Genomic DNA, 26,665 nt, shown 5'->3' with positions numbered 1-26,665 from the left:
AATTTCTTCCAATTTTCTCTCCATTACTTTGCCTTTCTTAATCCCCATTCTTTCCTCACAAGCCTTATATTTTCTACCTCAAATTATTTTTGAGTTTGATTCAAGCAGATTTCTTTAACCTCAGTACAGCAGTAGGGTGATGTTGAATGCAGGGTGGGTAAAAGTAGTAGTATTTCACCGTTTTTGAAAGTAGCTTTTTTTCCCCCCATCTTTTTCTTTCTAGAACATTACATTGTCAGTGCATATTGAACTTTGATTAATGTCTGCCAAATATTTTTTTATTTTTCTCTGATTCTTCTGCCAGCGTCTATAAGCTTCTGCAAATGCAATAAACATTCCATTCTATTATCAGGTCATTTACAGAAAATATGTAGTAGATTTACTGTAGGTTCTCACTTTATTTCTCTATGTGACACAACTTCTCTTTGAGTTCTGATGTTCAACTTCTGTTTTTTTTTAAAGCTTAATTTGGTTCATGTTTCTTTAGCTTAATTTTGTATATGTATTGAGTGTTTAATGCTTTGTTTGTTCAAAAGTAACCTCTACTGCCTTTTTCTTCTTTAACGAACTCTAGTTACCCATTATTGGCTAAATTGATTTGATATCAACTCACACATTGCTTTTCTAGTAAAATAGCTTTTCTCAAAAAAAGAAACTTAAAATAGCCTATTTTATTTTTTTTCCACATGTTAAAATTAAGCCGATTAGTGTGTCATTTTTGGCCCTGATTTTCTTTCCTTTCTATTCTTTTAAAGACTCTGCATTTGCCTTCTATCATAATGTCTCGAATTCTTCTTGAGTCATTAAAGACACCGCTTTTTAATCTTACTTCACACAATCAGTGGTATTAGTTGAGCAAAGTCAACCTAAATATAGCTTAGAAATGAGGGTGAGGCAAAGGGAGAGTGATTCTGATAGGGTAGTTTGGATGGAAAAGATTGCAGTGCCTAGTTGTCTGGTCATATGAGGGCTTCATCAGTTGTTTTGCTCTCCTGATGTATATTTTACAGAGATGATTTGTTTTCAGCTATGATCTTTGCTTGTGTACTGAACACCTACTAGTGTAGAGAATAGGTCTGTTGGTTTAATTCTGTCCAAAAGAGGTCTCCTTGCATGTTGGCCTCTACTGCATGATGTGAACAAGCATAATAACTGAGGAACAGTTGATAGATGCGCCTCTAAGATACATCCTGCTAATGTAGTGGTTTGAATAGTCTATGAAGTTGCTTTGGAAATGTTGTATGGCTTGGATTTGTTCAGTTACAATAACGATTTAGTGTTCGTTTTCTGATCTTTCAACCTAGGTTTCAAGATACTGATGGCAGATTCATCCAGTGATTCAGACAACTTTTTTAGGGCTCAAATAGGAAGATGGCCACCTTTGAGGAAAGCATCTCACAACAGAGCTTGGAACTATGGTGCTGAAGAAGTTACAGAGAAGATTCATACGTTAGCAAGCACTTTACAGGTTGCTTATGAAATACTGTTTTAAAATATATAAACAGTTTGTAAAGAAAAGTCAAATTTTCACTTCTGAAGTTGTGCAGTGTATTGTAGTGATAGGAGACATTGCTTTCTGTGTAAGCCAAAATATTTTATGTAACTGATTGTATTGCCTCAGGGGTGAAATTAGGTGGCTTGATGCTATATGGAGTAACAACTGTATGAAAGCGTAGTAGAATATTGTTAGAAACAACAATGTGTTTAGTAAAACTATTAATAAAATTAATGAAGTGAATAATGCCAAAAATCTTTTCACATCATTACAAGTTATGTTGAATTTTATAGTGGAAACTTCCAGCCTCATCTTTTACAGTACAACTGTATAGTATGCCTTTTCAAGTTCTAAATAAAAAAAATAGGTAGGCAGTCCAATCTATTTCTCACAATAGAGGAATAGTAACTCCAATAATTCGTAGATGTGGAACAGCACAGTGAAAAGCAGTACTTGTAAACTTAGAATGGATCTGTACCTGAGCAAGGAAAAGTTTTCGTCTGATTCCTGCTTCTTCAGTGGAGGCAGGAGAGCAGGTGTATGAATCTATTTTGCATGTAGGAGGAGATGTTTAACTGTCTTGATGTCATTTATCACTTGAAGCTATTCATATTCATCAGTATGGAAGAAATAACCTTGTGGTGAGAATCCCCGTTCTAAGCTAACAGTTCTAAGAACTTGGGAGAAGCAGACTTGTGCATTATTGCTTGTGCTTAATTATTGTTTGACCTACAATAAATAAATATGTATATACACATATAAGTATTTAATATGTGAGGAGAGAAAATCTGTATTGAATTTCAATACTGAATTTAAACTTCAGAACTTCTTGGCTGAAAAGTGATCATCAAGGTAGAAGGTTTAGTTAATAAGAATATAACTGTTTTTTTTTAAACACTGTCTTTGGAGGTTTTTGTTCCAATCTAACCTCTTTCTGGTTGCTCTCCTGAGAATCTGATTTTAAGCTAATGGTTTCTCGCAGACCTACCACCCTATCCTCCCATTTTTCACTTGGTTACTGGATTTGCTGTGTAGAAAAATTGTGCTGAAGTGAAGGGTAGGACTGCAGCAGTCCAGCTGAAGACATCTTAAGCTGCCATGAAACTGTTATATAAACTAAATGATGGGATTTTGGTCAAGTCACCCCACAGTAAAGAATGCAGTATGTATGTCTTGACGCAGTCATCTTCAAGTTGGCATTCCTTCCCATTATTGTATAATTTTATGTAAGCTGTGATAAATGCTGTCCATGCCATAGGTAAATGATAAATAAATTCAGGGCTGTGTAATCTTGCCATAAACTTTAAGAAAGTATATTTACATTGACAGTTTTGCCTTTTAAATAGGGTGCTGATTTCCTGCCAGAAAGAAAATATTACCGAAGAGCCTTAGTAACAGTTTCTTTAATTTCTTCATGGAAGTTTTAAAGTGTGGCTTTATCTGCTGTATCTCTACTTTCCCTTGTCTGCTTGGTGAACTTCCTTACTTTAGATAAATGTGCTGATCTTCAGGAATTTATTTATCTATTTTGCCAGCAAAATACGTGTAAGTTACTTTAAGATCTCTGTATAAAAATATTTTTTCTGGTGAGTGGCTGAAAATTTACGCTGTTTTTGTCTGAATTAAGTCCTTACTGGTGTGTTGTTTTAAAAAAACAAACAAACAACCCACCACATCATATTTTATTCATTTAGCTCCTCTGTACTTCTTCAGGTTCTGGCTTCTTGAATAGGGTTTGGAATTTTTGAATGTTTAGGCCCTTTAAAAACAACAACAACAAAAAATGAAACAATTTGTTTCATTAATTTATTCATAAATCAGGAATAGTAAAGACAACAGTGATGTTAGATTTTTTGGAGATTTCTATTTGATTTTTCTTCCTCAAACATTTTTTTTTTTTTTTAAGGATACCAACAGAAACCTGAGACATGTTGACCATTTGCTGGGGCAATACAGAGAATACAACAAGGAACAAACAGAAGCAATAGCAACTGTGAGCAAATTTCAGTTTATCTTTTCTTAAATCTTTTCTTTTCCTAGCAGCATTCACAGTCGAAAACTTGGTGGCAATGGGTAGAATATATCAAGAGTTAAGTAGATGTTAACTTTTCATAGTTACTTGAGCAGCCTAAGCCAAACTTTAGTTTTCTGTTATATAATGAAACTGACCATTTTTGAAACCTTATTACTTTTCTGGTTCATAGATTCCAAGTAGGTGCACTATGATAGTCTGGGAAGCACAATGTGCAAATAGAACACGTACCTTTTGTTTCAGTAGTTTTTTCTATGGTTCTGCAATAGCTTCTGAACCTACCAACCAGTTTTCTCTAAATTTCAGGTGAACAGAAGTTCTCTTACGCACCAGGGTTCTGTGAGTTTGAAAGCAGATGTCTGAACAGAGATTGTAAAATAAATTAATGCCTGTAGGACAAGAGCGGTTTATAACTTTGTTTCAAACAAATTGCAACTGGTGCTTCCTTGAAACTTAGAATACAAGGCAGTATTATTTTATACATGGAGGCGGAGGGAATTGGAGAATAAATCCTGAATCTATAGGAAAGAAAGAAAGAAGGCCTTTCTAGCAGTTTGTTTCTTGGTCAGCAGAGATGAGACTTTCATGGACTTTCTTATTTGAACTCTGCATCTTTGTAATCTTTTTGTAGTTATTGAATTTCTGGTGGTGACTGAACCCATTTAACATGGTTTTTAATAAATGCTGATTCTAAATGTAGTTCATTATTCTGAAAGTGTTTTCTGTTAGCAGACATCAAGGTGAAGCATTACTCAAACATTTTTAGTTTTATAACTCATTCTTTTCTGTTATGTTAGGTGGCTTTTGATTATGACTCAAATTGAAGAGAAATCTGGGGACTAACCATCTACCTGTGTTTGAAGTAGTAAAGAAAATACCATCTGATTAGTGCTTAAAAAAAAAAAAAGCTTCCCATTTTCTGCTCCCTTTTTGAAACAGAATTTTTTGCTGTAGTACATATGTGGAAATGTAGCTGGGATCAGGAAGTATTGCATCTCTTTCTTCTACTATAGCTGTTTAAGAAAAAACCTTAGTGAATTTCTCATTTAAATGGTGATGAGATAGATACGGGAGTATCAAGGAATGGAGTTTTGATTAGTGATTATAAAGGCTATTTTGTTCAAACGCATTCCTTTTAGTATCTCTTTTCAACTAGCCTCTCTTTATTTTGTTAATAACTTTTTTTAAAGTAGCACAAGCACCTTGAAATGTGTTTATATATGTATATAACACCTAATTTTTTTAACCAGAGTGTTAATTCTTGACAGTGTCACTACTTCTTTATTTTTACTTTTTTGTATCTCATTTCATATTGAGGGAATGAAAATTAGTGCTGACAGAGTAAAGCATGCAAATTAAGCACTTGTAGCTTGATTCAGAGTTTATGTTCCCTTGTTAGAGATCCAAGATTAGTCAGTTTCAGGGTCAGGTTAGATTTGAAGACTGAGTTTGTTGCTGTTCTTGTTTTGATTGTCTGGTGTCTTCATACGATGTTTTGTTTTTGTTTTTTTAATTACTGAGTGCAGAGGTGATCTTTTTTTTTTTAATGTACTTGCATTGTCTTTATTTTTTCTTCAAGTAACTTCTCTTTTTATGGAAAATTTAGGAGATCCTATCTCTGGCTTCAGCTTTTCTTAGTGATTTGAGTTCTGATAAAATAATATAATGAAAACACTTTAGAAAGAACCTAAGCAAACTTGAAGATCAGTGAAGATTTAAAATAGTGTTTTTAGCTTTAGAAAAAAAGTGCCACTCAGAAGGAGATCCAACTCTCTTAATTTCTGCAGATTAAAGTAGTAATTTAAGTACTGTTCATATATTTCTCTTAGGGGAGGAGAGATGATCCTCTAGAAATACAGGTTTTTTGGATTTTCAAATAAAGGTGTGATAAAAGTGAGAGGCTTAAAACCAGAGTTGGCTTATAGTAGCCATACTTGTTTTTTTTTCTTTTCAGTATTCCTGGTGCATTACATCTGTATTTTAAGAAACTTAATATCTGAAACTGCCAATGTTGAAAACTTGTTTTACTACAGCTAGGAGAATATTATGTGTATGAGAGATAACCAAGAAAAATGCTAGTAATTCGTGGTGAAACTTGGCTTAAAAAAAGCTTTTATTATCTTAATGACTGAAGATTACTTTCATGCTATTGTATATGTCTTTGTTTATATTTCAGTAAACTGATTTCTTTGCAGTTAAAAGAAACATTGGAACAGTCTATAGGTCAGTTAAAGAGTCAACGACTAACCCGAAATTCTGGAATGAGAAGTGCTTCTCTCTCAAGTTTATACCCTAGTGATTTGGATGGGGAAACTGTGTCAGGTAAAATACTTATGGTACTTGAACGTACTTAAATATTATTATTGTATGAAAAGAGGAAATTAGCAATAGAACTGTATAAAGATACTGACATGAAGAGCGATCATTGATTTCTTCAAAAAAATTCAGTGTAGAAATTTGGGTGACCTGTATTAAGCATTTAGCAGTATTAGCAGTTGTTTATTTGATAAATGTCTATTTTTTTTCTGGTATCTCAAGAAATCTAAATCAACTGTTGATAGTTTCCATGGAGAAAATTGCCTTATTTGCTGCATGAGTTTTAGGTATATGTACGTTAAAGTTAGTCCAAAATGTTGTAGCTTTTGAAGATTACTTCGCAGCAAAAGAAAATGTGAATTTTAAATAGAAGACTGTGGACATGTACATATTATACACAATTATACTCTGTGGAAAAGGAAAAGATAAAATGATGAACTTTTCCATAGGTTATACAATTGCATGTCTCTTGGAAAAATTATTATTTTTAGGAAAATATGTATTTGGGAGGAATATTCATTTCAGGAACAGCATTAAATGCATTTTAGGAGAAACATTAAAATTTTCTTTTTTTTTTTTTTTTTTTTTTTTTTTTTTTTTAATGTAAGTTCTAAAGGTTCTAGTTCTAGTTTGAAGCTTTTTTATGTCCAGACAGAAGAGAAGCCACTGCTCGGACAACTAAAATTTGAGGAAATAATTTACCTGCTCCCCTTACCTTTCCTGTGCATGTGTGTATATGTATAAATATGTGTAACAAAAATATTTCAACTGTAAAAGAATCCTGGGGAGAGCTAAACAAGTATGCCTGTGAATTTTACATAACGTCAGTAATCTACCTGTAATGTGATCCATACTCGCAAGATGAAGCACAAGTTTTTCCCAAAGCAAAATTAAACGTTTTCTGTTTGGAAAAAAAAAAAAAAGTCTTTTTTTTCCTCATCTTTTATCACTTAAAGGGATCCACCACTTCGTGCCTACTTCTCCTCTCAGGGACTATGGAGACTCACAGGGCAATAGACATCGAAGGTCTAGATCTGCAAGTGTTCGATTTGTCAACGAGACTGATAATTTGAATCAGGTACTAATGAGAGTTGCTAATGAGAGTTCTTTTCCCGAGCAGACTGTATGCAGCTATCAAGGTTTTCGATTTTACATCAAATAAAGTTATTTTGATGGTGAAGCTAAGGAGGCTAAGTTTCAGCAATGAAATATTCTGTCAGTGTTCTGTGCAATTTTTAATTAGACGGTAATCTTGTAACAGTCAATGTAATAAGATTCATAAAATTCTGAATTAGTAGATTTAAAAGAAAGTGAATAGTGTGATGTCAAAAGTAATGAAAATTTCTGTAGATTCTAGTTTCTGAAAACATCACAGTATTTTGCTTGGTCACTTGCAGTTTTACATGCTGTCTTTCTTTAGCAGTACATATAGCTGGGCAGAACTTTTTCTCATTTGTACTAGCATGTATGAACAGGAAATTCTGTCCTGACTTTAACCATTCAGATCTTTCATTTTGCCTTGCATTAAGTTAAAAAGATGATGCAATGTCGGGTAATTAAAATGAAAGCATAGAAAAAAACATGGTTGGGAGCTTTGTTTAGCAAATAATGGACTGAAAATCAAATGTAAATGAGAAAGTGTTGTGAAAGGTTATAGAAACAGAAGCACAATGGCTTCATCTAGGCTGATCTGCAGTTCATATAAAGTTGTTTCAGACATTATTTTTATCTGCTGCTTTCTATTTAATATTTTCTTTTTAAAAGTTTGTATAGGTGTACTTTTGAAATATTATAGATAAAAGCCTTCTTAAGCCTTGGCTTACTTTATGTACTTTAATTTACAGCTGCATTCTTTCCACCAGTCTCTTCGCGATATTAGTAGTGAACAAGTTCGTCTTGGAGATGACATCAGTCGGGAGCTTTCAAGAAGAGATAGGTATACACCGTATAACTTGTATGTGAAGAACAATGGAGAAAATAGTTTATATGCTTCTAAATAATAAATTACTCATCTGTACGCTGTACCAGTACATCTGTACAACTAGTACTATGAATGGCTTGTTACATATCCTCTTGTGCAGTATTTCTAAGTGTAAATAGCAAGTACAAGTTCTGATTTGCATAAAATATGTAGCTTCATTCCTTTTTTTATATGTAGACAGACAGAAAAGGGTTTGGGAGTTTCTGTTAGTAAAACATTCCTTTTATGTTCTTGATACTGGAGTTTCATGAGGACAAGTTCTCATTCAGGCCATAATGATTTGGTTATTTCAGTACATGCCGTCTCAACATATGATGCTTTTTCTAATAACAATAACAGGAATTAGTACTCTTCTTCTCAGTAAGAACTAGTCCTGTTCAAAAGGATTGTGTTGACGTGTTCATAATTTGTACTTGTTGACCTGATGTCTGGTATTTCAAACTAGATAGAATCATTATTAGGTGCTCTGTTATCTTCACTAGAGAAATGGAAATTCTTTCTATTACAGATTTTCCACTTGAGGCTGGTCTCCAATTATGCTAGGAATTTAGAAGCTGTAGAATGAATTCAAGTAGCCTAAAAATCCACAAGAGTATTGCTGCTTAAAATTAACCCAGTTGATCTTTAGCTTTTGCGCTGCAGAGTATTAAGGCTTACCCGTATTTTTCTGTGAAGGGCTGATGCAGAAATGAGAGAGGCTCTAGCGGCATTGTCTGAAAAGCTCTCGGAGTCCCAAAAACAAGAAACGGTGAGTGTGCCTACCAAGAAAAGATCATGTATATTTAATATTCTAAGCAAGATATGGGCTACTGTTTGCTCTGGTACTCAGCAACGTGTATTAGTATGTATATCTGAACAGGATCCTTTCCAGGCCAGACAAGATCGTTGTTATATTATCCTTCCTTAATAAAATCAGCGGAACAAGTGCTTTTATCTTGGCTATTTGTGTAAAGTCAAAGTGAATGTTTTACAGGTGGGTGTGCAGTGAATTTGTTTAAAAATTTGGTTTTGGCGTAAGCTGCTGTTTGAACATTCTTTTGAACATTTCTATAAGTGCAATAGATACCTTTTGAGAGATAGAAATTAGATTTTTCCATGTTAAAGAAGCTTCTATTACAACCATGAAATCTGAGGTTTCCTTTTCCTCTTCCTTCCCTTCTCCCTATCCTTTTCAATCCTTATGATCTGTGCAGTCTTCTGAAATGAATGAGTCTCTTGAGAGTATGATCTTGGCATTGTGGCAAATGTAGCAAAGGAGACAGTGCAGCTGTGATTCTCTTTTTTGCCTCTTGTATCTGCTGGAAGGAGACTAATTCTAATCTTTTGAGTTGGAAGTCAAATCAGAATATTGCTGCAGGCACGAGAGAAGGTGAGAACACCACTAGTTAGGAAAAGGTAGTTCCAGACTCAGACTTGAGTCTATGTTTTTTTGTGCATGCTAATTCAATATCAGAAGCAATACTGACTTTTCGGAGCAAGCGTTGTGTTGAGTGTACTTATTGTCTTCTAGATGGCTGGTCTTGCTCTAAAATTGCATGAATTAGTAGAAAATGATCTGGCAAGGTCTTTAGTTATGCATTTGTCATTGATACCAGTATTGTAGGCAAGAGCAACTTCTTGGCATCAACAGGCTTAATGATTGTACTTGTGCAGATGAAATAGGGCAGAGATTCAAGAGACTATAATCTATCAATACCACTTAATATGATGGAATTAATCAGCAGAGGAAGACTTGCCTCTTCAGCCTTCTTAGAGGAATTTAGCAGCGTGTCCTTGTTAGAATGTGAGCTCTGTTTATCTGGTAGGGAATTCTTAGATGCTTGCAAGACTGTTTTTGCTGTGGTCTGCTTCTCAGTATACTATTTTTCCCCCTCTAATGTCACAGGACATTAACAAGCTCTAAAGTTTTAAGCAGGACTATTCACAAGAAAATGGCTGCTGCAGCTGACCAGAGTACAGCTGTTCTGTGTCTTTGAATGAGAGGAACTAACCCTTCTCTTCAATCTTCTGGAATTCTGGCAGCCACTGTTTTCATTTTTGAAAGAAATAAAATGTATTTTGTTTGTGACCTACTATAGCAAGTTTTCAAAACTAGAAATCAGGTGTCACGGATTTTATCTGAGTGAAGCAAAAAGTGAGAGATGTACAGTATAACAAGGACGCTCTCCTTAGTTTTTTTTACTTATAAGGGGAATAGAAAAAGAAGAGTAATTGTTTTCAAGGATGATAGTTTCTCTCCCAAGTAAAGCTTTGGAAGCTGAAGCGTTTAATGATGCACTTCTAATGAAAACAATAATGCTGCAGTTGGCTGCAGAGACATCAATTTCTAGGACAGGCATTGTCACCCTGGTTTTAAATGGGACGTTCTTTACTTTGTGCTTGATTGGCAATGGTAGGGGGGGCTTCTTAGTAGTCAAATCCACTTTTAGAGATATTTTCTGCTAAATGAAAGCCTAACACAGAGGCGGAGCACTTAGCATCATGAGTATTGTTCAGTTAGTCTCTAGTGCTGAAAAGGTATCTTTAAATCATGTTCTTATATAGGGCAAATATGATAATTTAGTTTAGCATTTCATGTTATTATGTAGAAGCTCCATGTTCCTTGTACTGTTCTTCAGTGAATCACTTGTCTACGCTAAGGCTTTTGATCTAGAAGACAAGATACATACTGTTATGGTAGGAATGTTGTCTTGAATTAGGGTCATCTGGGATAAAAAAAGATAATTGAGTTTTAGTCTCTTCTTCGTGTGCTGCTTACTGCTTGCTTACTTATGGCTCTAATCTTTCTTCTGTCTTTATTCCTATTATTGCATGTCATGCATTCTGTGATAAACTGAGGAAGATCAGAAAGGCTACAAAACCAGGAAACACAATTCTTATGTGTGCACCAGTGTAGATTGGGTAACTGTCATTTTGGAGTAACTGCATTTTTGGTACTAATACGTACTTTGTGTGGTGAATAAACAAAAACTGTACCAGAAGAGAGGACATTTGTTATAAATCAAGTCCCATGCATGGCTTTTAATATGTGAAATACTCAAATAGGCAATGAATGAAGTAAAAGACTTTTAGACAGCGTGGGTTGATGATTGGACTATAGTGAAAAATGACGATTTGTAACTGAGAATTTGCTCTATCAAATAGTGTTATTGTGGTGTTTCTATCTGTTGTCATTTCCATGGCAGTAAATAAGAGGCATTACTTTTAGAGCAACCTATCCAGTTGGAATAGCTTGTGATAGTGCAAATTTTATGTTTATGGAATAACATCATGTGCAGAAAAAGCTCCAGTATATGGAGGAAATGAGTTGGACAAATATCCAAAAGTAGTGTATGCAAATTATCTTAAAAAAAAACCAAACAAACAAAAAAAAACCAAGCAAACAAAATATAGGAAGCATATGCAGGAGCATACTTAAAGTGAGAAGCTCCCAATTTGCTTAAGGCAGAAAGTAAAAAATAAAATATTTTGAAACAACCTCATGCAGATCAGCTGAGATACTTAACAGTCCGAAGTGATTGTAAAGTTGCTGCTGAAGTTTCTTCTTTGCCCTTACAAATTTATCAATTTCTGGAAAAATAATCAGTCTATTTTCTCAATTTTCAATATTTCCTCATTTGAATATTCCTAGAACAGTTTTTTAAGTTGTAACGGTTTAAGCTGTAACTGACACATTCCTTTTGTAAAGATATAAGGACTGTATTATTTTTTATAGTACTCATGAAGATCAGAGCATAAGCATGTCATTAATTGTTACTTTTGCTACATAACCATGTTCTTAAAATTTTCTAGCCATACACATGCATATGCTAGTAGAAGCATGCTTAGTGAGAATTTGTTCACTCCATATATATGAAACTTGTAGTTGAATGGTGTTTTAAATCTTTTTTTTATTTGAATATCATTTGGTAATTGAGCTGCTTTCTAGTGACTCTTAAAAACCGTTAGTTTTGAAGTAGGGAGGAAACATAATTATTTTCCTAACTAATCTTCAGCTTAAATGATATAAATTTAATTTGCTGCCCACAAGAGGGTGCTGTCTGCTAGCAGCTTGAAAAGCAAAAATAAGGATTGCAGCTTGATGTTGAATTACAGATTGCTTTAACAAATGACAGACTTTTATTTATATTCCTCTGTATATGAATTGATAAAATATTGGGAAAAATTCTTAAAGTTATGTAAATATTTTGTGCTATCACACAATTATTCTTCTGTACTTGTTTCTTGTTTACCGCTTGTCACTCATGGGTTTATGAAAATGAAGCAATTTTTTTGGTTTGCTTTACATACAGGGGATTGAAGGAATTGACTCTCTATAGATTAGGCCTGTGGCAGCTGAGAAGCTAAAATTTATGTATTGTGGCTACCAAGCTTTGATACTGACTTATTTAATGCTTTATTAGAACTACCACTTTGCAAAAAAGTAATGTAAATGAACGAGGAGGGTATTTCTAACAAGACAGCAATCTTGAGTACTCAGTGCTGTAACTCTGGTTATTTGCTATACTGTTCAAAATCTTGCTTGATAAAATAAGTTATTTCATTTTCCTTTCTTTCTGCCCCATACTTTCTTTACTATTTTCTCTATTGTTATCTCAATATGTGGTTGAAATGCACCCTAATTTCCTGCAAGTTGTTTTTTCCTTTTGAAGGTATCAACACGTGTAGAGAGAAGACTTCAGGAGATAGAACAAGAAATGCGTGCTGAAAGACAGCTTATAGAAAGGCGCCAGGACCAACTGGGACAGATGTCTGTTCAATTACAAGAGGTATACAAATGAAAACTTCTCCATAGTCAAGATCAAATGAAAACTCCTGATACTCAGGATCAAATTGAGATCTTGCTGTCTTTATGACCCTGTGTCTGTCAAACTGGCAATCAAATACGCTGCATTGGCTTTTCAGTGCTTTTCAAACAGTTTAGGTCAGAGCAAATATCTGATGAAGTATAAAACATTGTTTAATAGACAAATAAAAATGTTAATACTTTTCTGTAATTTCAATTTGTAATATAATGTCCTTTTGTGCTTACTTTAAGAAATGTAAGACGAGTATGCCTCTGTTTCTGCTTATAGTGCTATTTGGAAAATGTGTGAATCTCAACGTACTGTAATTATTTCATGTTTATAGAATCATTGACTGGCTTAGGTTGGAAGAGACCTTTAAGATCAGGTTGTTCCAATCCTTAAGATACTATTTACAATGTCATCTCTAATATAAAGGTGTAGTTGAGAAGAAATCCATAATTCTGATGTTTTTATTTTTAATGATGGTATATGTGCTTTTTTGGAAAGCAGTTTTATGCTGTGCCATGATATTGAGGAGCCTTAAGGTAGACCTGTGCTTTATATTTCATATGAGACTAGAGACTCTTCAAAGAGGTCATATTTAAGAAGATAACATACTTTTTAAAATATGAATTAAAAATGCTAATAAATATGTTCTTAGTATTTCTACTACTGTTTCAGAATTAGTGCATCATTTTTTTTCCCTATTGATATCTTAGTGGGTGAAATGGACTTTTATATGAACAAGTGTGCTTTATTACAGTTTTCAGAAGATGCAATATTTCATAGGGATTTTAATCTTCAATATGCTTATGTCTATTACTTGACTTTTTTTTTTTTGATTGGGCCTTCAATCTGGTAGCAGCATGCGTTATGAGAGGATTTGCTGTTACCTGATAGTGTTATCTGTTAATTGGAAAAATCTTCCTTTGTGCTCTTAATAATGTAATGACTTTTATCTATAAAGATATATTGATACTGTGATTATTTCCTTGCAAGGAAAATCTGTTTTCAAGTGAATGAATTCAAATATATTTCAAAGAGTTTCACGATTGGCAGTGTGAATCATAAACCTTTAAGCTAGATATATTTCTTTCAAATAGCTCATCTCTTGTGTTCTATGCAAAATGAATATTAAATGCAAAGTGGTTGCCCTAACCTTCCATTCCTTTAAGCTTTCCAGCTGCATGTGAAAATATTTTAATCTTTCCTGCAAATTCAATTTTGTTATACACATTTTTTTAAATTGTTTTTCCCAAGGAGTTGGGAATTGTTTTCCCTTCCTGTTTAAACAAGATTTTATGATACAAAAATTCAGTATTCAGACCCTAACATTTGTGAAGCTAAAAGGAAAGTTCAGCCCCTATTAGTTTGCTTGGTAAACTTTCATTATTAAAGGTTAGCCCAACCCAAGATTCAGAGCCAGTCCTGACTGGAACAGACTTATTCCACACCCAGTATTTCATAATTGCAACTTTTCTGAGTCTCATTCTTGGTGAATGTCTTCACTTTCTCAGGAGGGGGCTTGTGTCTCTGTATCTGTATCTTCCTTCTGGGTGTTGGTTTTTTTTTTGTTTTTTTTTTTTCCACCATGGCTTCTGGATTTCTTTGACTGGACGTACTGTTTGGGGTCCTAGTGAAAATTAGATTACTGATATTGCAATGAATGGAGGATTTTTTTTTTCAGGCTCTTCTGACCTTCAGTGGAAGAAATAGGATCTAGTGACAATTTTTTTTTTTTTTTTTTAATGAAAGGGAGACTCTAATGGATTGCAGAAGAAAATGGAGGCAGTTTAGATTTGAAACAAAGACTTCCATTACACTTCCAGTAGTAGTAGAACTCTTCCTGCTGCTTATATCAAGGCTGTTATGTTCAACCTCCAAGTAGAAAATTATGTGAATTCTGGATAGCGTTTATATTTCTTAGGAACAGAGCTCTTAGGAACATTTTCTTAGGTTGAGCTCTTCAGTTGACACGCTGGCAAATTGGACCAGGTTGGGCTTAATTTTGGAACTGTTCTCTTTTTAAGAACAAACTAATATGAACTCTGTACGTGTTGTAATACTCTAATACAATCCTCAGTGTAATATAAACTGAGAAGGTGTTGTATGAGAAAACTTTCTGAGGAAAAATATTTTCTACCTTATAGAATATACATTACACAGGAAATAGGAATGTAAAAATTTCTACGGAGGTAAAAAGTCTAGAAATGATGTTGTCTTGAATTGAAAAAAGGAGAGGAAAAAATGCCAGCACCAAAACAATCTAAGAATTTGAGTTCTTGAACTGGTATTTTTTCACTTTGTGTTTCTTTTGTATGGGGTGATAGAGATAAATAGATTTTTATTCGATAAACCAAATAAAATGCATAATGAAACCTATGACTGAAGCATTTAAAATTTGTGAACAGTCTTACATGATTGTTGTTTCAACAATGAATCTGTAAGCTGAGTACTAGTCTTTTTGTTCATTTGTTCATTACTTGCACTGATGTAATTGTATTTTGCTAAGGTATTTATTTTTCTACAGTATAGAAGAATTATGTTTGTCATTCACTTAAGTCCTTGAGCAAAGTTCTTAGATAAATTTTTCAGTTTACATGGTTTCTTATGAATTCTTTTACATCCTATATTTGAAGTAGGCAGTCTTTGCAAAACTCCGGTCTTGTGGTGACCATTGCATGGATTTAATGCTCTGAAGTCTCTTTTTATCTTTTTTTCTTTCTCCAACATGCTTTACAAGTAACACTACTGGAAGGGGATAAGGTTTGGACTGAGATCTAAAATCCAATCATTCAATATGGTATGGATAATTTACAAATAAATACTATTTAAAGTATTTGTGGCAATTTGGTGAGACAGTTTTTTCATTATTTTGCTTGCTGTGCATCTCAAACTAAACCAAATCAAATTTAACTTTTGGATTTCATCAGCATTACTTTTAATCAAAAATTCTGATGAGGTTTAAATGTTATAGTGATCTGTAAGGGAAAGTGCGATGCCCGTAACTGGCCACTACTTGTCAGTATTTTACCACCTTAAGTTGGACATCTTCCTAAATCTAGATTATTTAGTTACATATTTTCAGAGCTTAACTGAACGTGATGACACTTTGCTATTTCTTTTTCTCCATTTGACTTCTCTTTGTCTGTGTTTTTCATGATCATCAAACTTTATTTATATTTCATTGTTAGCACCATGAACTGATTATTAATGAAGAATATATCTGCTTATATGCTGGCTATAAAGAAAACTTCAAATATAAAATTTTACGTCTTTAAGTTTGCATTTTTTTTTTTGACTCTGTGCTTGGTAATATTTCTTGAGTTGGTGTGTATTCGAGGTCTACTTAAGCAGTGCTTATAAAGAAAACCTGAAATTAGTGTGAGTCACCCATCTTCACTTCTATCTGTGATATAAACTTGTTTCAAATTAGAAACGACATCAAATGTGTTCATCTTGTCATTGCTGCTGGCATGTATACATAGGATACTTTACCAAAATGGATTTTTGTCTAAATTAAAATTATTTTGAGATTCTTTATTGCTTTGTTTTGAATGTGAAAGCACCATCCACTTAGTAACACTCATTTGCATATATACCTCTATTTTTCCTAAGCAAGATCAAATATTCTTAAAAATAGCCTTAAAACACCTTTTATACGTAATGGCTATCCTGGATGACTTTACTAATTCTTATGCCTGTCTTTATGAATTTTGATCAAATGAGAATCATTTTGATGAAATTCATAGAATCATAGAATGGCTAAGATTGGAAGAGACCTTAATGATCATCTGGGTCCACCCCTCCTACCTTGGGCAGGGTTGCTACCGACGAGATCAGGCTGACCACTCAACCTGGCCTTGACTTCCTTCAGTGATGGGGCATCCACATCTTCTCCACAACCTATTTCACTCTCTGAGAAGAGAATTTTCTACTAACATCTAACCTAAATCTCCCCACTTTTAGTTTAAAAACATTCCCCTTTGCCTGTGTAAAAAGTCAGTCTCCCTCCTGCTTATAAGCTCTCATCAAGTAGTGGAAGTTAGCAATGAAGTCTCCCCAGAACTTTCTGTTCTCCAAGCTGAACAAGCCCAGCTCCCACATCCTGTTCTGCAGGAGAGATTCTCCAGCCCTCTGATCATTTTCACGGACCTCTTTTTGATCTGCTCCAACAGCTCCACATCTTTCTTGTGTTGGTGGCTGTAGTAGTACTCCGAATGGGGCTTTATGAGTATGGGCCAGTGTGGGGATAATCCCCTCCCTCTATACCTGGTCACCAACCTTTTGATACTGCCCAGGATACAGTTGGCCTTCTGGGCTACAAGTGCATGCTGCTGGCTTGTTGTCCAGCTTTTTGCCCATCAGGGCCACCAAGTTTTTCTCTACAGGGCTGTTCTCAAAAAGAAAAATAAAATAAAATAAAAAAAAAAATTCTGTGATTGCCTCCACCCAAGTGCAACAGCTTGCAATTGGCCTTGTTGAACTTCATTGGGTTCTCATGGACTCACTTTTCAAGTCTGTCCAGATCCTTCTGGATGGCATCCCTTCCTTGTATTGTCTCCCTTCTATTGTGTCTCCCTTTCTTAAGAATGAAAATGATGTTTCCCTTTTTCCATTTACCAGGGACTTTTCCTGATGACCAAAAAATTTTAAATGTGATGGAGGGTGGCTTGGCAACTGCATCAGCCAATTCCTTCAGGACCTAAGGAGCGTGCATTGTTCACTTTAGGTGTACAGAATCATCTTGATAGAATGTTTTGAATGCACTGATTAAAGTAATGACTATGGGTACATCTTACTGCTCATACTGTGAAGTGCAGAAGAGCTGGTGGACTTTAAATAGAGGATGGGTAGAGCGATGGTCAAAAACGTTGAAAGTTATATTTTTATGTGTCCTTCTCTATGACCCTTTTAAACAAACATCATCTTTATCTGTACCCTGACACATCTGGATGTTTTAACGTATGACTGATATTTGCCCTTTTGCTGTGTGGTGTGCCACTTGTGGCTAGTAATTTCTGCTTTGATTGCAGTTTGAGTCTGACTCGCTTCTCTGTCTTGGAACATGAGCAGGTCTCATACAAATGTCTCTGAAATAGCTAGGCAAGATGCTTAAAGAAATAGTAAAATACTTGGACCAGTGCTAGCTCCTAATGTGGCAGGTTAGGGGAAAAAAAATCATTCAGATTAAGTATCTTTTTTTTTTTTTTTTAAATAAAGCATGAAGCTGGTAGGCTTACATATTTTGTCTAATATGACTTTATTTCACTGTTCAGTTTCACTTTGGAAGAGCCAATTTCAGTTTGTGGTCTGTGCACTACTTTCAAATCTATTTTTATTTGGAAGAAAAGTTGTTTTTTTTTTTTTTTTTTTTTTTTTTAAAAGAAACTTTAAAAGTCATATCTTGAAGATTTTCTTCTTGGAAAAGATTGCTGAGACCTCTGTAACCACAGTTCTTATACTTTTCCCCTATACTTTCTACTAATAGTAGCAAGTAAATGATTTTCTTATTAATAGTGTGGATATTAGTGCACTACAGATGAAGTACAGTGAGTGGAGCTATATAACGTATGTTGATATTCTTGTACTATCTCATGACAGTAAAGTCTATTTAAAAAAACAATAAAAACCTATAAGAATTGCTCCCTTGGGTTAATTCAAAAGTTCATCTAGCCTGTCAGAGACGATAGCCTGTTTCTGACTGAGCAGACTGCAGAACATCTAAATGGCCCATCCTGAAACCATGTTATAAAGATGTCTTTTCACACAAATTCTTTGCTTCCTTGTGGCTCCCTCCAGGGCCTAACAAGTTTACACAACCTCCTTGCTAGCTATCTACTGGCCAGCCTACACGTTAATCCCTGTAAAAAAAAGGATGTTGTTGGGGGAATTCTAATGACTGCAGACTTACTTCCACTCCTTGGGGCTTCAGTGCTGCTTTGCTAAGTTCCCTGGACCACGCTTGCCTGTTTTTAGGAAACTATCAGGAAGGATATTGGAACTGCTGTACTCAGCATCCACTTCCTAAATGTTATTTTTTTGACCCTTTCGTTCCCCCATTTCCCTCTTTGGTGACAACAAAGAAGGATAAAAGGAGGTTCTGAGGAGACCTTATAGTTCTCTACAGCTACCTGAAAGTAAATTGTGGAGAGATGGGGGTAGGCCTTTTCTCTCAGGTAACCAGTTATAAGACAAGAAGTAAGTTGTAGTAGAGGAGGTTCAGTTTGGATGTTATGAATAACTTATTCATTGAGAGAGTTGTCAAGTACTGGAACAGGCTGTCCTGGGAGGTGGTAGAGTTGCTGTCCCTGGCGATGGTCTAGAAATGTTCAAGAAACGTAGTACTGAGGCACATGGCGTAGTGGGGGTGGATTGATGGTCGGAATAGATAGTCTTAGAGGTCTTCTCCAACCTTAATGATTCTGTGAAATGAAATTTAAACAAAAAAGTGTTGGCTCTTTATATGGTGTCTTTTACATTTTAATGTAAGTCTTCGTTTCTGAAGTTAAACCTTTTGCAGAGAAATCTTCAATGGAGGAGAACAAGAGTGGCATAAGCCAGTAAGAGATAATTAGGAAGGAGGGCAATAGATAGCATAGTGCTATTTTTTACCTACATAGTTTCTGAGTCATTAGTAAGAGCTATTGGTTGTGGATGACCAAATATTTCCCGTTCTTAATGACGTTCTAATTGCTTAACTCATGTTCTGTCTGGTACCTATTGGAGAAAACTATGTTTCACAGTTGAAGCAGTGCATGTGAGGTATGTTTTATTTTATTGTACCATCTCATTTTTTTTGTAGTATTTTAACTTTGATATATTTGAAGTGTTTTTTCTTAATAATAAAACGATTATGGGTAGTTTTTTTTTTAAAAACAATATACAGAAAATAAAAGCAAACATTATATTTGTAGTATCAGTGATATGAAAGTCTGCCTTTTTGTTTGATGTTATTGCTGTTTAATAGTCTAAATATCATACAGTGATTCTGGTAAGTTGAAATGACATATTGATTTCTGTGGTTCTTCTGTGAGTTTGGATGTACTAGTGATGCAGAAATGTACTATTGCCTTTTACAGGGGCATCATTGAAAGCTTTCCTAGGATTTCCAATTCAGTTCAGCTTTTACTGAGCTATAATTTAGTTTTCCTTAAACTGAATTTTATTATCTTTATATGCTGACTTTCCTAGCAAAATCAGCACATGAAGAAATTTATTTTTTTACAATTAATTACATTTACAATTAATTACTGCAAAAATTAAGGTTGGCAAACAGTTGTCTGTATATAGCAGTGCTTCTAATTTTGCTAGAAAAATGAAACAGAATTGCAGCTAGTACGTATCACTTAAAAGTAAAACAACAACCACCTTACGTACAGTAATAACATTAGCTGTTATTTTTTCCCTGTGCTATAGCTTTGGGGGAGTTCTTCCCAGAGTCCTTTTGACCAAGCTGGGAAACTGTCAGATTTGAATGTAACTTTGAGTTATATTGGTAACTCATAAGGACGAATTTCAACATGTACTGAATAGTTAGAAAAATACCTTAAATACTGCAAGATTGTGATTTATCTGATTATGAATCAGTAAAAGGAAACCTTAATTCTTTATGTAGCATAATATTTTCAGTGACATTGTAAGTAGCTTCCACAATCTATTTTTTTTTAGTATAAACTGTTCAAGCAGGAGAGAAAGCCAAAACATACTGAAATCCATGCATTTTATGAGATGAGGATATAAGGTTAAGAGAAATATAGACATCCATTTATTTCTCTACAAAGCTACTTATGAAAATAAAGCTTCTACAGTTGAATTTTTAATGAAGTGCAAACTTTCCCCAGTATACAGCAAGTAGAAAATGTTCAAAATTGCATTGCAATTGCACTAATGACAGGAATCACTTTTAGGGATATTTGTTTAAGGAAATATTCCTTTACGATGTAAAATAAATATTTAGAAAGAACAGACTGGAAAAAAAGCTTTTTGTTCTGGGCAGGCTATAGATGTATTTATATTTTGTAATACTGGATCAAAATAAAAGCTGTGTGCTAAGATCTCCAATGAATTGATTTTGTGGCTAGCCTGGAAACTCCTTGGTCATGTATTATAGCAAAGAAATGAGTTTTTGATGCGATTAGTCAAATTCATAGCAAATGAAGTGGAGGAGTTTGTTATGGCATGCAATACTTAAGATTTTTTTTTGGTGTTACATATGTCTTGTGATGTCTGCTGCATTTCTTTACCAGTAATTAGCTACATTTTGTAAATAGTGTTGGTTTAAGGAAGGACAATATTTCAAAATTAGTAGTCAAAGCAGTTTTATTTTCATAAGATGCTTTATAAAATTTATGTTGGTGGTTTTAGACACTCAGTTCAGAGTGGGACAGGAAAAATCTGTATGGTTTGTCTATTTATTTTTGAAGTAAAGCATAACGAGCTTTAGATCAGGAATGATTTAGTTAATCCTGCTTTAACACTACAATTCTAAACATCTGTCAGAATTCAAACAACTTTATAGAAGGGTTTTCCTCACTTCAATGCGTCATATGTAGTGTAATTGCATATTCTGTACTAGAGAATACATTCTCCTCATCTGATATTTTTACAGTTTATCTATAAGGGATCTCTTCAACTTCTTAGTGTTTCACTTCATAGTGTTTGGGGTCAGTCTTGGGCATCTGTGGATCTATAGATCAGAAGGATGTTAATGCTAGTTGTAATATTGTATGTGGCCCAGTATGCCTATGTATGCATGAGCATTTTTTTGTTATTTTTCATGACAATAGGCATTGACTTCACCTGGAAATTTTAGACACTCGTTTAGTCAAAAAGCAGTCGTTTAGTTCTTAAATGTAAGGTAGATTGCTTCATTTTAATGTACTTAAAAGGAAGACTTCTAACTTTTTAAATGAAGTTCACAATATGTTTTTCAATTTTTAAGGCTTTAAAGAAGCAGGATGCTAAAGCAATAGAAACAGAAGAACTTGTGAAAAATAAAGTTGTGAAATATGAAAGTGAAAAGAAACAAGTAAGCCTTGCTTTTATTCTTCTTTGGTTTAAGTTACTGTATAATGTCATATGTTGTAGTATATTCTTTGTCCTTCAGATAAACCAGCAGTATAAACCTTTCTTTACTCTTTAAGATAATACAGTGGAGTTTTTCTTGTTTGCTTTTTTATATCAGACACACGGAATGCAACTACACTAAAGTTAGGTCTTTCTTATTAAACTCTTTAGTTACAGTCTGTTTCTTTTACAAGTGCTCCATCTTGCCAGACGGACAAGCTTGTAGATTATCCTTGATTTCTTTTTTGATTTGTCTCTGAATAGTCAAATAGTCAAATAGATTTGTCTCTGAATAGTTAACTCTCAAATATTTTCAGCAGCTCTACAATGTGACTTTTCTTCATCTCAGCAATTAATGCTTGTTTCATTATTTTGTAAACTAGTGATTATTAATACTTTTCTTTCTGAACTATTTTTTTGTTTCTTTTTTACCATCTGTAGAAAACAAAATTGCTTATTTCCTTTTTTTGCAGGTTGCAAGGGCAATGTTATGTTATTGCTAGCTTTTTCCCCCTCTTATATAAAGTTTAAACTTTTTGTCAATAATTTCCATGCTAAACCTTTGCACAAGACAATCGATGTAGCATTTTATATTCTGTTATTCTTTTAATTTCATTAATACTCGTCCTGTTTACTTTGCACATTTGCCAGCCTCCTTAGCGTTCACAAAAGGGATATTATGTCTGTGATAACAATTCCCGCTTTGAAAAACTATTTTTATTTCCACATGCATCTTTTCAATCTTTGAGTTATTTTTGACAAGAGTTCTCAAAATATTTCATAGTTTTTGTTTTCTGGTTTTGGAATGGTAATCAGTTTCCTGACTACCCTGATTATACATTCTTACATTCCCTTGACACAGTATTTTAGGGAAAATTCTAATTGTATGAAAGTCCAGGCTCTTCAGTTTCTCAGTCATCTTGTTTCCAAAAAAACTGAAATACAACTTTGAACTTTGAACACAGTACAGAGAAACACAGAATTTACCAATTACCAGTTGTACAAATTGTCATCTTTGACGTTTTTATGAATAAATTATATGGCAAAGATTCAAATGTTAAGTCATCTTATTTTCTGAGTTTGAAAGTATGCCACAAATCCTGGCATGTTTTTAAAATTTCTTTTAATAGTAGTTTTTTTCTTTTGTTTAAGTTATAGCCCTGTGAAAAGTGGCTTTTATGCTTCTTTGTTTATTTTGTTTCTTTTTGTTTGTTTGTTTTGGAGTTATGTTTATGTTATGTAGATAAGTATGCAAAAAAAACATAGGCTGTAAGTTAAACATTCTTTTAATGATTTAAATATATCTGGGATGTAATGCAAATGAAAATTTGTGTTAAGGATTTGGATGAACAAAAATATGGTATATATTATACTTTATTTTAAATTATAGTTTGTACAAATTAATTTGTGACAGGATTAACTAGTTAAATAGCACTTTTGTACTGTGATGCACACATACCTTTTCTTTCTTCATCATTTTCTGTAAGCTTGAGCAAGAATTGGAGCAGTCCCAGAAAAAGCTGAATCAATCAGAAAGCAATAGAGAAGCTCTTTTGCATCAGGTAACTGCTTTGGTGTGATGGAAATACTGAAGTTTTCATATTTGGCTATTTCAGTCTTTTTGATTAATCTTCTTATCTCATATTTGATAATGTTCTTTTGGAAAGGATGGAAGGAGATTCAGAAAGAAAGATTTGAATACAGGTATACACCTTTTTGAATGTATGTTCATGTATTAATAAGAACAGTAATAGCGGTCATGGTGCTTTTCAAGTGCATTAACACATTATTTGTAACTGCCCTTCATAGTATGCTCTAGAACAACTTCTATATTAGTGATTATTGTTATGCAAAGTGCATGACTTCATGTACATCAGTGGCATAGCAGTATTTGCTGTATTGTGCACTACCATATGAGGAAAAAAATAAAAAAGAAGGCAAACTATCTTGAAAATGATCCAAAGTGTATTCTGTATGATGCCTACTGATGCAGATAAGGTAGAATCTTAAGGATGCGGGAAGGTGGATGATTATAGCATTAGGAAAAAAGTCCTTTTACCTAAACATTTGTAACTGTATATAAGAGAAAGAGTAAAATATATAAAAGGCTAGTATGTTTCTTGAGAATTGGCATATTATATATTTAATGAGTAGAATTTACATAAAACATATAACCTTATACATATATTTTCAATGTAAAAGACAATTAAAACATATAAAATGATATTATTTTGTTTAGTCTGGAGAAATTAATGCTCAGCCATGGTCACCATAACGGATTTAAATGATCCTTTTAATTTTGATTGAATAAACACTTTGTGGCTTTAACTAGGAACTAAATTATCTTTTTTTGTTTACTATCTGCAGAACTATTGAGATTTATTTATAAACATTGTGTACAGTTATTGTTTATGTTTGTTACAGTTTAATAAAAGTGTATTATTTACACTTTCATTCTGTTTTCTGTCAAATGTCTGATACTTCAATACTTGCTTTAGATTGAAGATCTTCGTTCCCAACTTTTGAGAGCAGAGGAAGATCGTGCGGACTTGCAGCGTCAAATTTCAAGTGTGGTTATGCACCATCAGAGCTCCCAGGATGTGCGAGAAGATGAAAGGAGAATTAGAACAGGTACAGCTCTCAAGTTTGGTGCTAGATGCCTGCAAATTAGTTAATCAACCTGGAAGTTAATTGAGGTTCCTTTGCTGTTTCAACTAAAACAGCTGATAAAATCCTCACTTTCAAGTTAATAAATACTCTAACAAATAAATATCAATTTTATAATATAATACCTTGATATCTGTGGTTAAAACAAATGAAGATTATTAGAGAGAATTGTATTGGATAGTGTTTTTATGTTATTCCTAAATACTCCTCATTTTTTTTCTTTTTTGAAATTTCCCATTTCATTACATTTGCAGTTTAAAACCTGTCAACTTGAAAATTATAGCAGATGTCCGTTTTGTAGCTGGCTTTTGGTAGAAGCTCTTATGAAGTACCATCATATTCCAGAGTATTTAGGAATATTATCCTTATAATCCAGTATCATTCAGTCATGACTGAAATTGCAGCTTTTTAGAATTCTAGGGAAATGATATTTAGAAGAAAAATATTTAAAACAATTTCAACATGTAATAGTATATTAAATTATATCCTTAGTGAAGCCTTTGCTGTTTTGTTAGATAACTGTCTGACTTTAAACTTTTCAAATGTAATCAAAATGCATTGGAGAATGTCTTTTATCTTTCTCCTCATTAGCAAAGATATGTGGTAGTCAGTATCATAGAAGAACAGCTACTCCAAGTCCAGTGTTTTGGTAATGTTAAATTAATTTAGTTAATGACTTTTTATGTTTTCATGTCTCAGCTATTGAATTATCTTGATCATGGAAATGTAAATCAGGTAGTCAGATTCCTAACTCTCATATAGGTTACTACAAAATGATTAATTGTGTACATGGTTTAGGTTCAGAAGTAACACAGGATTGTCATTTTAGTGTTCTTTATTGAGTTGCTTCAGTCTTAGTGTACAGGCTTAAAAGAGAACTTATTACTATGCTTTTCATGTTCAAGAAAATCACTTTTTTTTTTTTGCATTTGTTTTATAATTATAACAAGTGTTGTGAAAATGTAGGGAAATATAATGGATGTATAAAACAGACAGAGAGGGAGAAGAAATGAAAAATCAAGCAATTATTTTTGTTTACTGAATTATTTCTTTTTCTTGGAAGGTGTATGCAAACTGAAATTTTCTTTACCTCTAAAGACTTTTGAAATTTTGGCCTAGGATATTTACAGCTTATTTTCGTCAAGAACTTTTCCTGTAGTTGTAGTATTGAGACATAATTCACAGAAAACAATACCATCTTGGAACTCACACTCAGGTTGTTTAAAATCTTTGTCTTGAAACTTCTGGAATTTTTTTTACTTTACTTGTTTTTTTGTTTTATTTTCTTCTCCCCAAGGATTAGGGAGTGGGGAGACCCCCTAAAATGATTAGTAAACAATAAGCCCTGAAATACTGGTCTTATTCAGTGGAAGGTTATCATTAATTATAGCCATTTTTCACAGATTCATCAATAGCCTTGTAATAGTCACATATAGAAAATTGCCAGAAGTAAAATGAGAAAAATAATTTTCCACGAGTCCATGTTTCTACTGGGCATATTATTCTGTTCCCACTGTATTATAGTAGCTGAAAGATATGAGAGAGAAAAGCAAGAACTGGAGAAACATATTTTGGAGCTTAAAGCAAAACTGACTCATAACACAGCAATGTCAGAGATAGAAGAGCTAAAGAGACACATGGAGCATAAGGACAAGGAGAAAGCACAGCTTGTATTGCACATAGAGGTAAGTTTTCTTTGTAAATAATTTCCCATATGCTTAAGGTATGTTCTAAGCCAGATTAGAGTGTGAGTGACTCTCAAACTCTACTGAGTTTATTCTATGAGTAAGTTTGAAAGGTGATCTGAGCTTGCAGAAGTTTTTCTCTCTTGTCTTTTTTAATAAACCAAAGAATTCGCTGTTGCACATGAATTCATGATTTGTATCACTTGCCTTCTTCTCATGTCCAAATAAAAGATGATCTGATTTTTATCTGCTGTTACCATGGATAGCAGTTCATGGAGTTACTTCTGTAAGTTTAATTTCAGTCAAACTGAAATACCTTGTTCTATGAGAAGCACATTAACAAAAATAAATCGTAACTACTCCTCTCTTCACTAATAGATGCAGGGTAATAGTGATTATAAATAAGCATGCTAATAATAATAATACTGAAAAATCCACAAGATCTATGAGGATGGAAAGAACTGATTGCCTATAGATGATGTAGATATCCCATTCCTGGAAGTACTTGAGGTCAGGTGGAACCAGTAGCCTGACAACCTGATCTAGTGAAAGATGATCTTGCCTTTGACTGAAAGTTGGAATTAGGTGATCTTTTTCAACTGAAACCATTCTATGACTTGACAGTCCCATAAA

The 26,665-nt window shown here is 33.7% G+C and overlaps 1 protein-coding gene across 10 annotated transcripts in view; it reads left to right on the top strand.

The window, feature by feature from the left end:
• CEP128 (centrosomal protein 128) overlaps positions 1-26,665 on the top strand; it is a 102,904-nt gene that overhangs the window by 3,398 nt on the left and 72,841 nt on the right. For 9 of the 10 annotated variants that reach the window (XM_048948604.1, XM_048948606.1, XM_048948596.1 and 6 more), the window contains 11 exons: positions 1,305-1,468; positions 3,402-3,488; positions 5,723-5,849; positions 6,800-6,921; positions 7,688-7,779; positions 8,500-8,572; positions 12,477-12,593; positions 21,556-21,642; positions 23,168-23,242; positions 24,179-24,311; positions 25,872-26,032. In XM_048948604.1, coding sequence (XP_048804561.1) covers positions 1,319-1,468; positions 3,402-3,488; positions 5,723-5,849; positions 6,800-6,921; positions 7,688-7,779; positions 8,500-8,572; positions 12,477-12,593; positions 21,556-21,642; positions 23,168-23,242; positions 24,179-24,311; positions 25,872-26,032 — 1,224 coding nt within the window. In that variant the 5' untranslated portion in view covers positions 1,305-1,318. The remainder of the gene's footprint in view (positions 1-1,304; positions 1,469-3,401; positions 3,489-5,722; positions 5,850-6,799; positions 6,922-7,687; positions 7,780-8,499; positions 8,573-12,476; positions 12,594-21,555; positions 21,643-23,167; positions 23,243-24,178; positions 24,312-25,871; positions 26,033-26,665) is intronic. The other variant, XM_048948603.1, reaches the window with a different exon arrangement.

Source organism: Lagopus muta, chromosome 6 (assembly GCF_023343835.1).
Source record: "Lagopus muta isolate bLagMut1 chromosome 6, bLagMut1 primary, whole genome shotgun sequence".
NCBI lineage: Eukaryota > Metazoa > Chordata > Aves > Galliformes > Phasianidae > Lagopus > Lagopus muta.
This window is presented reverse-complemented; position numbering and strand designations above follow the sequence as displayed.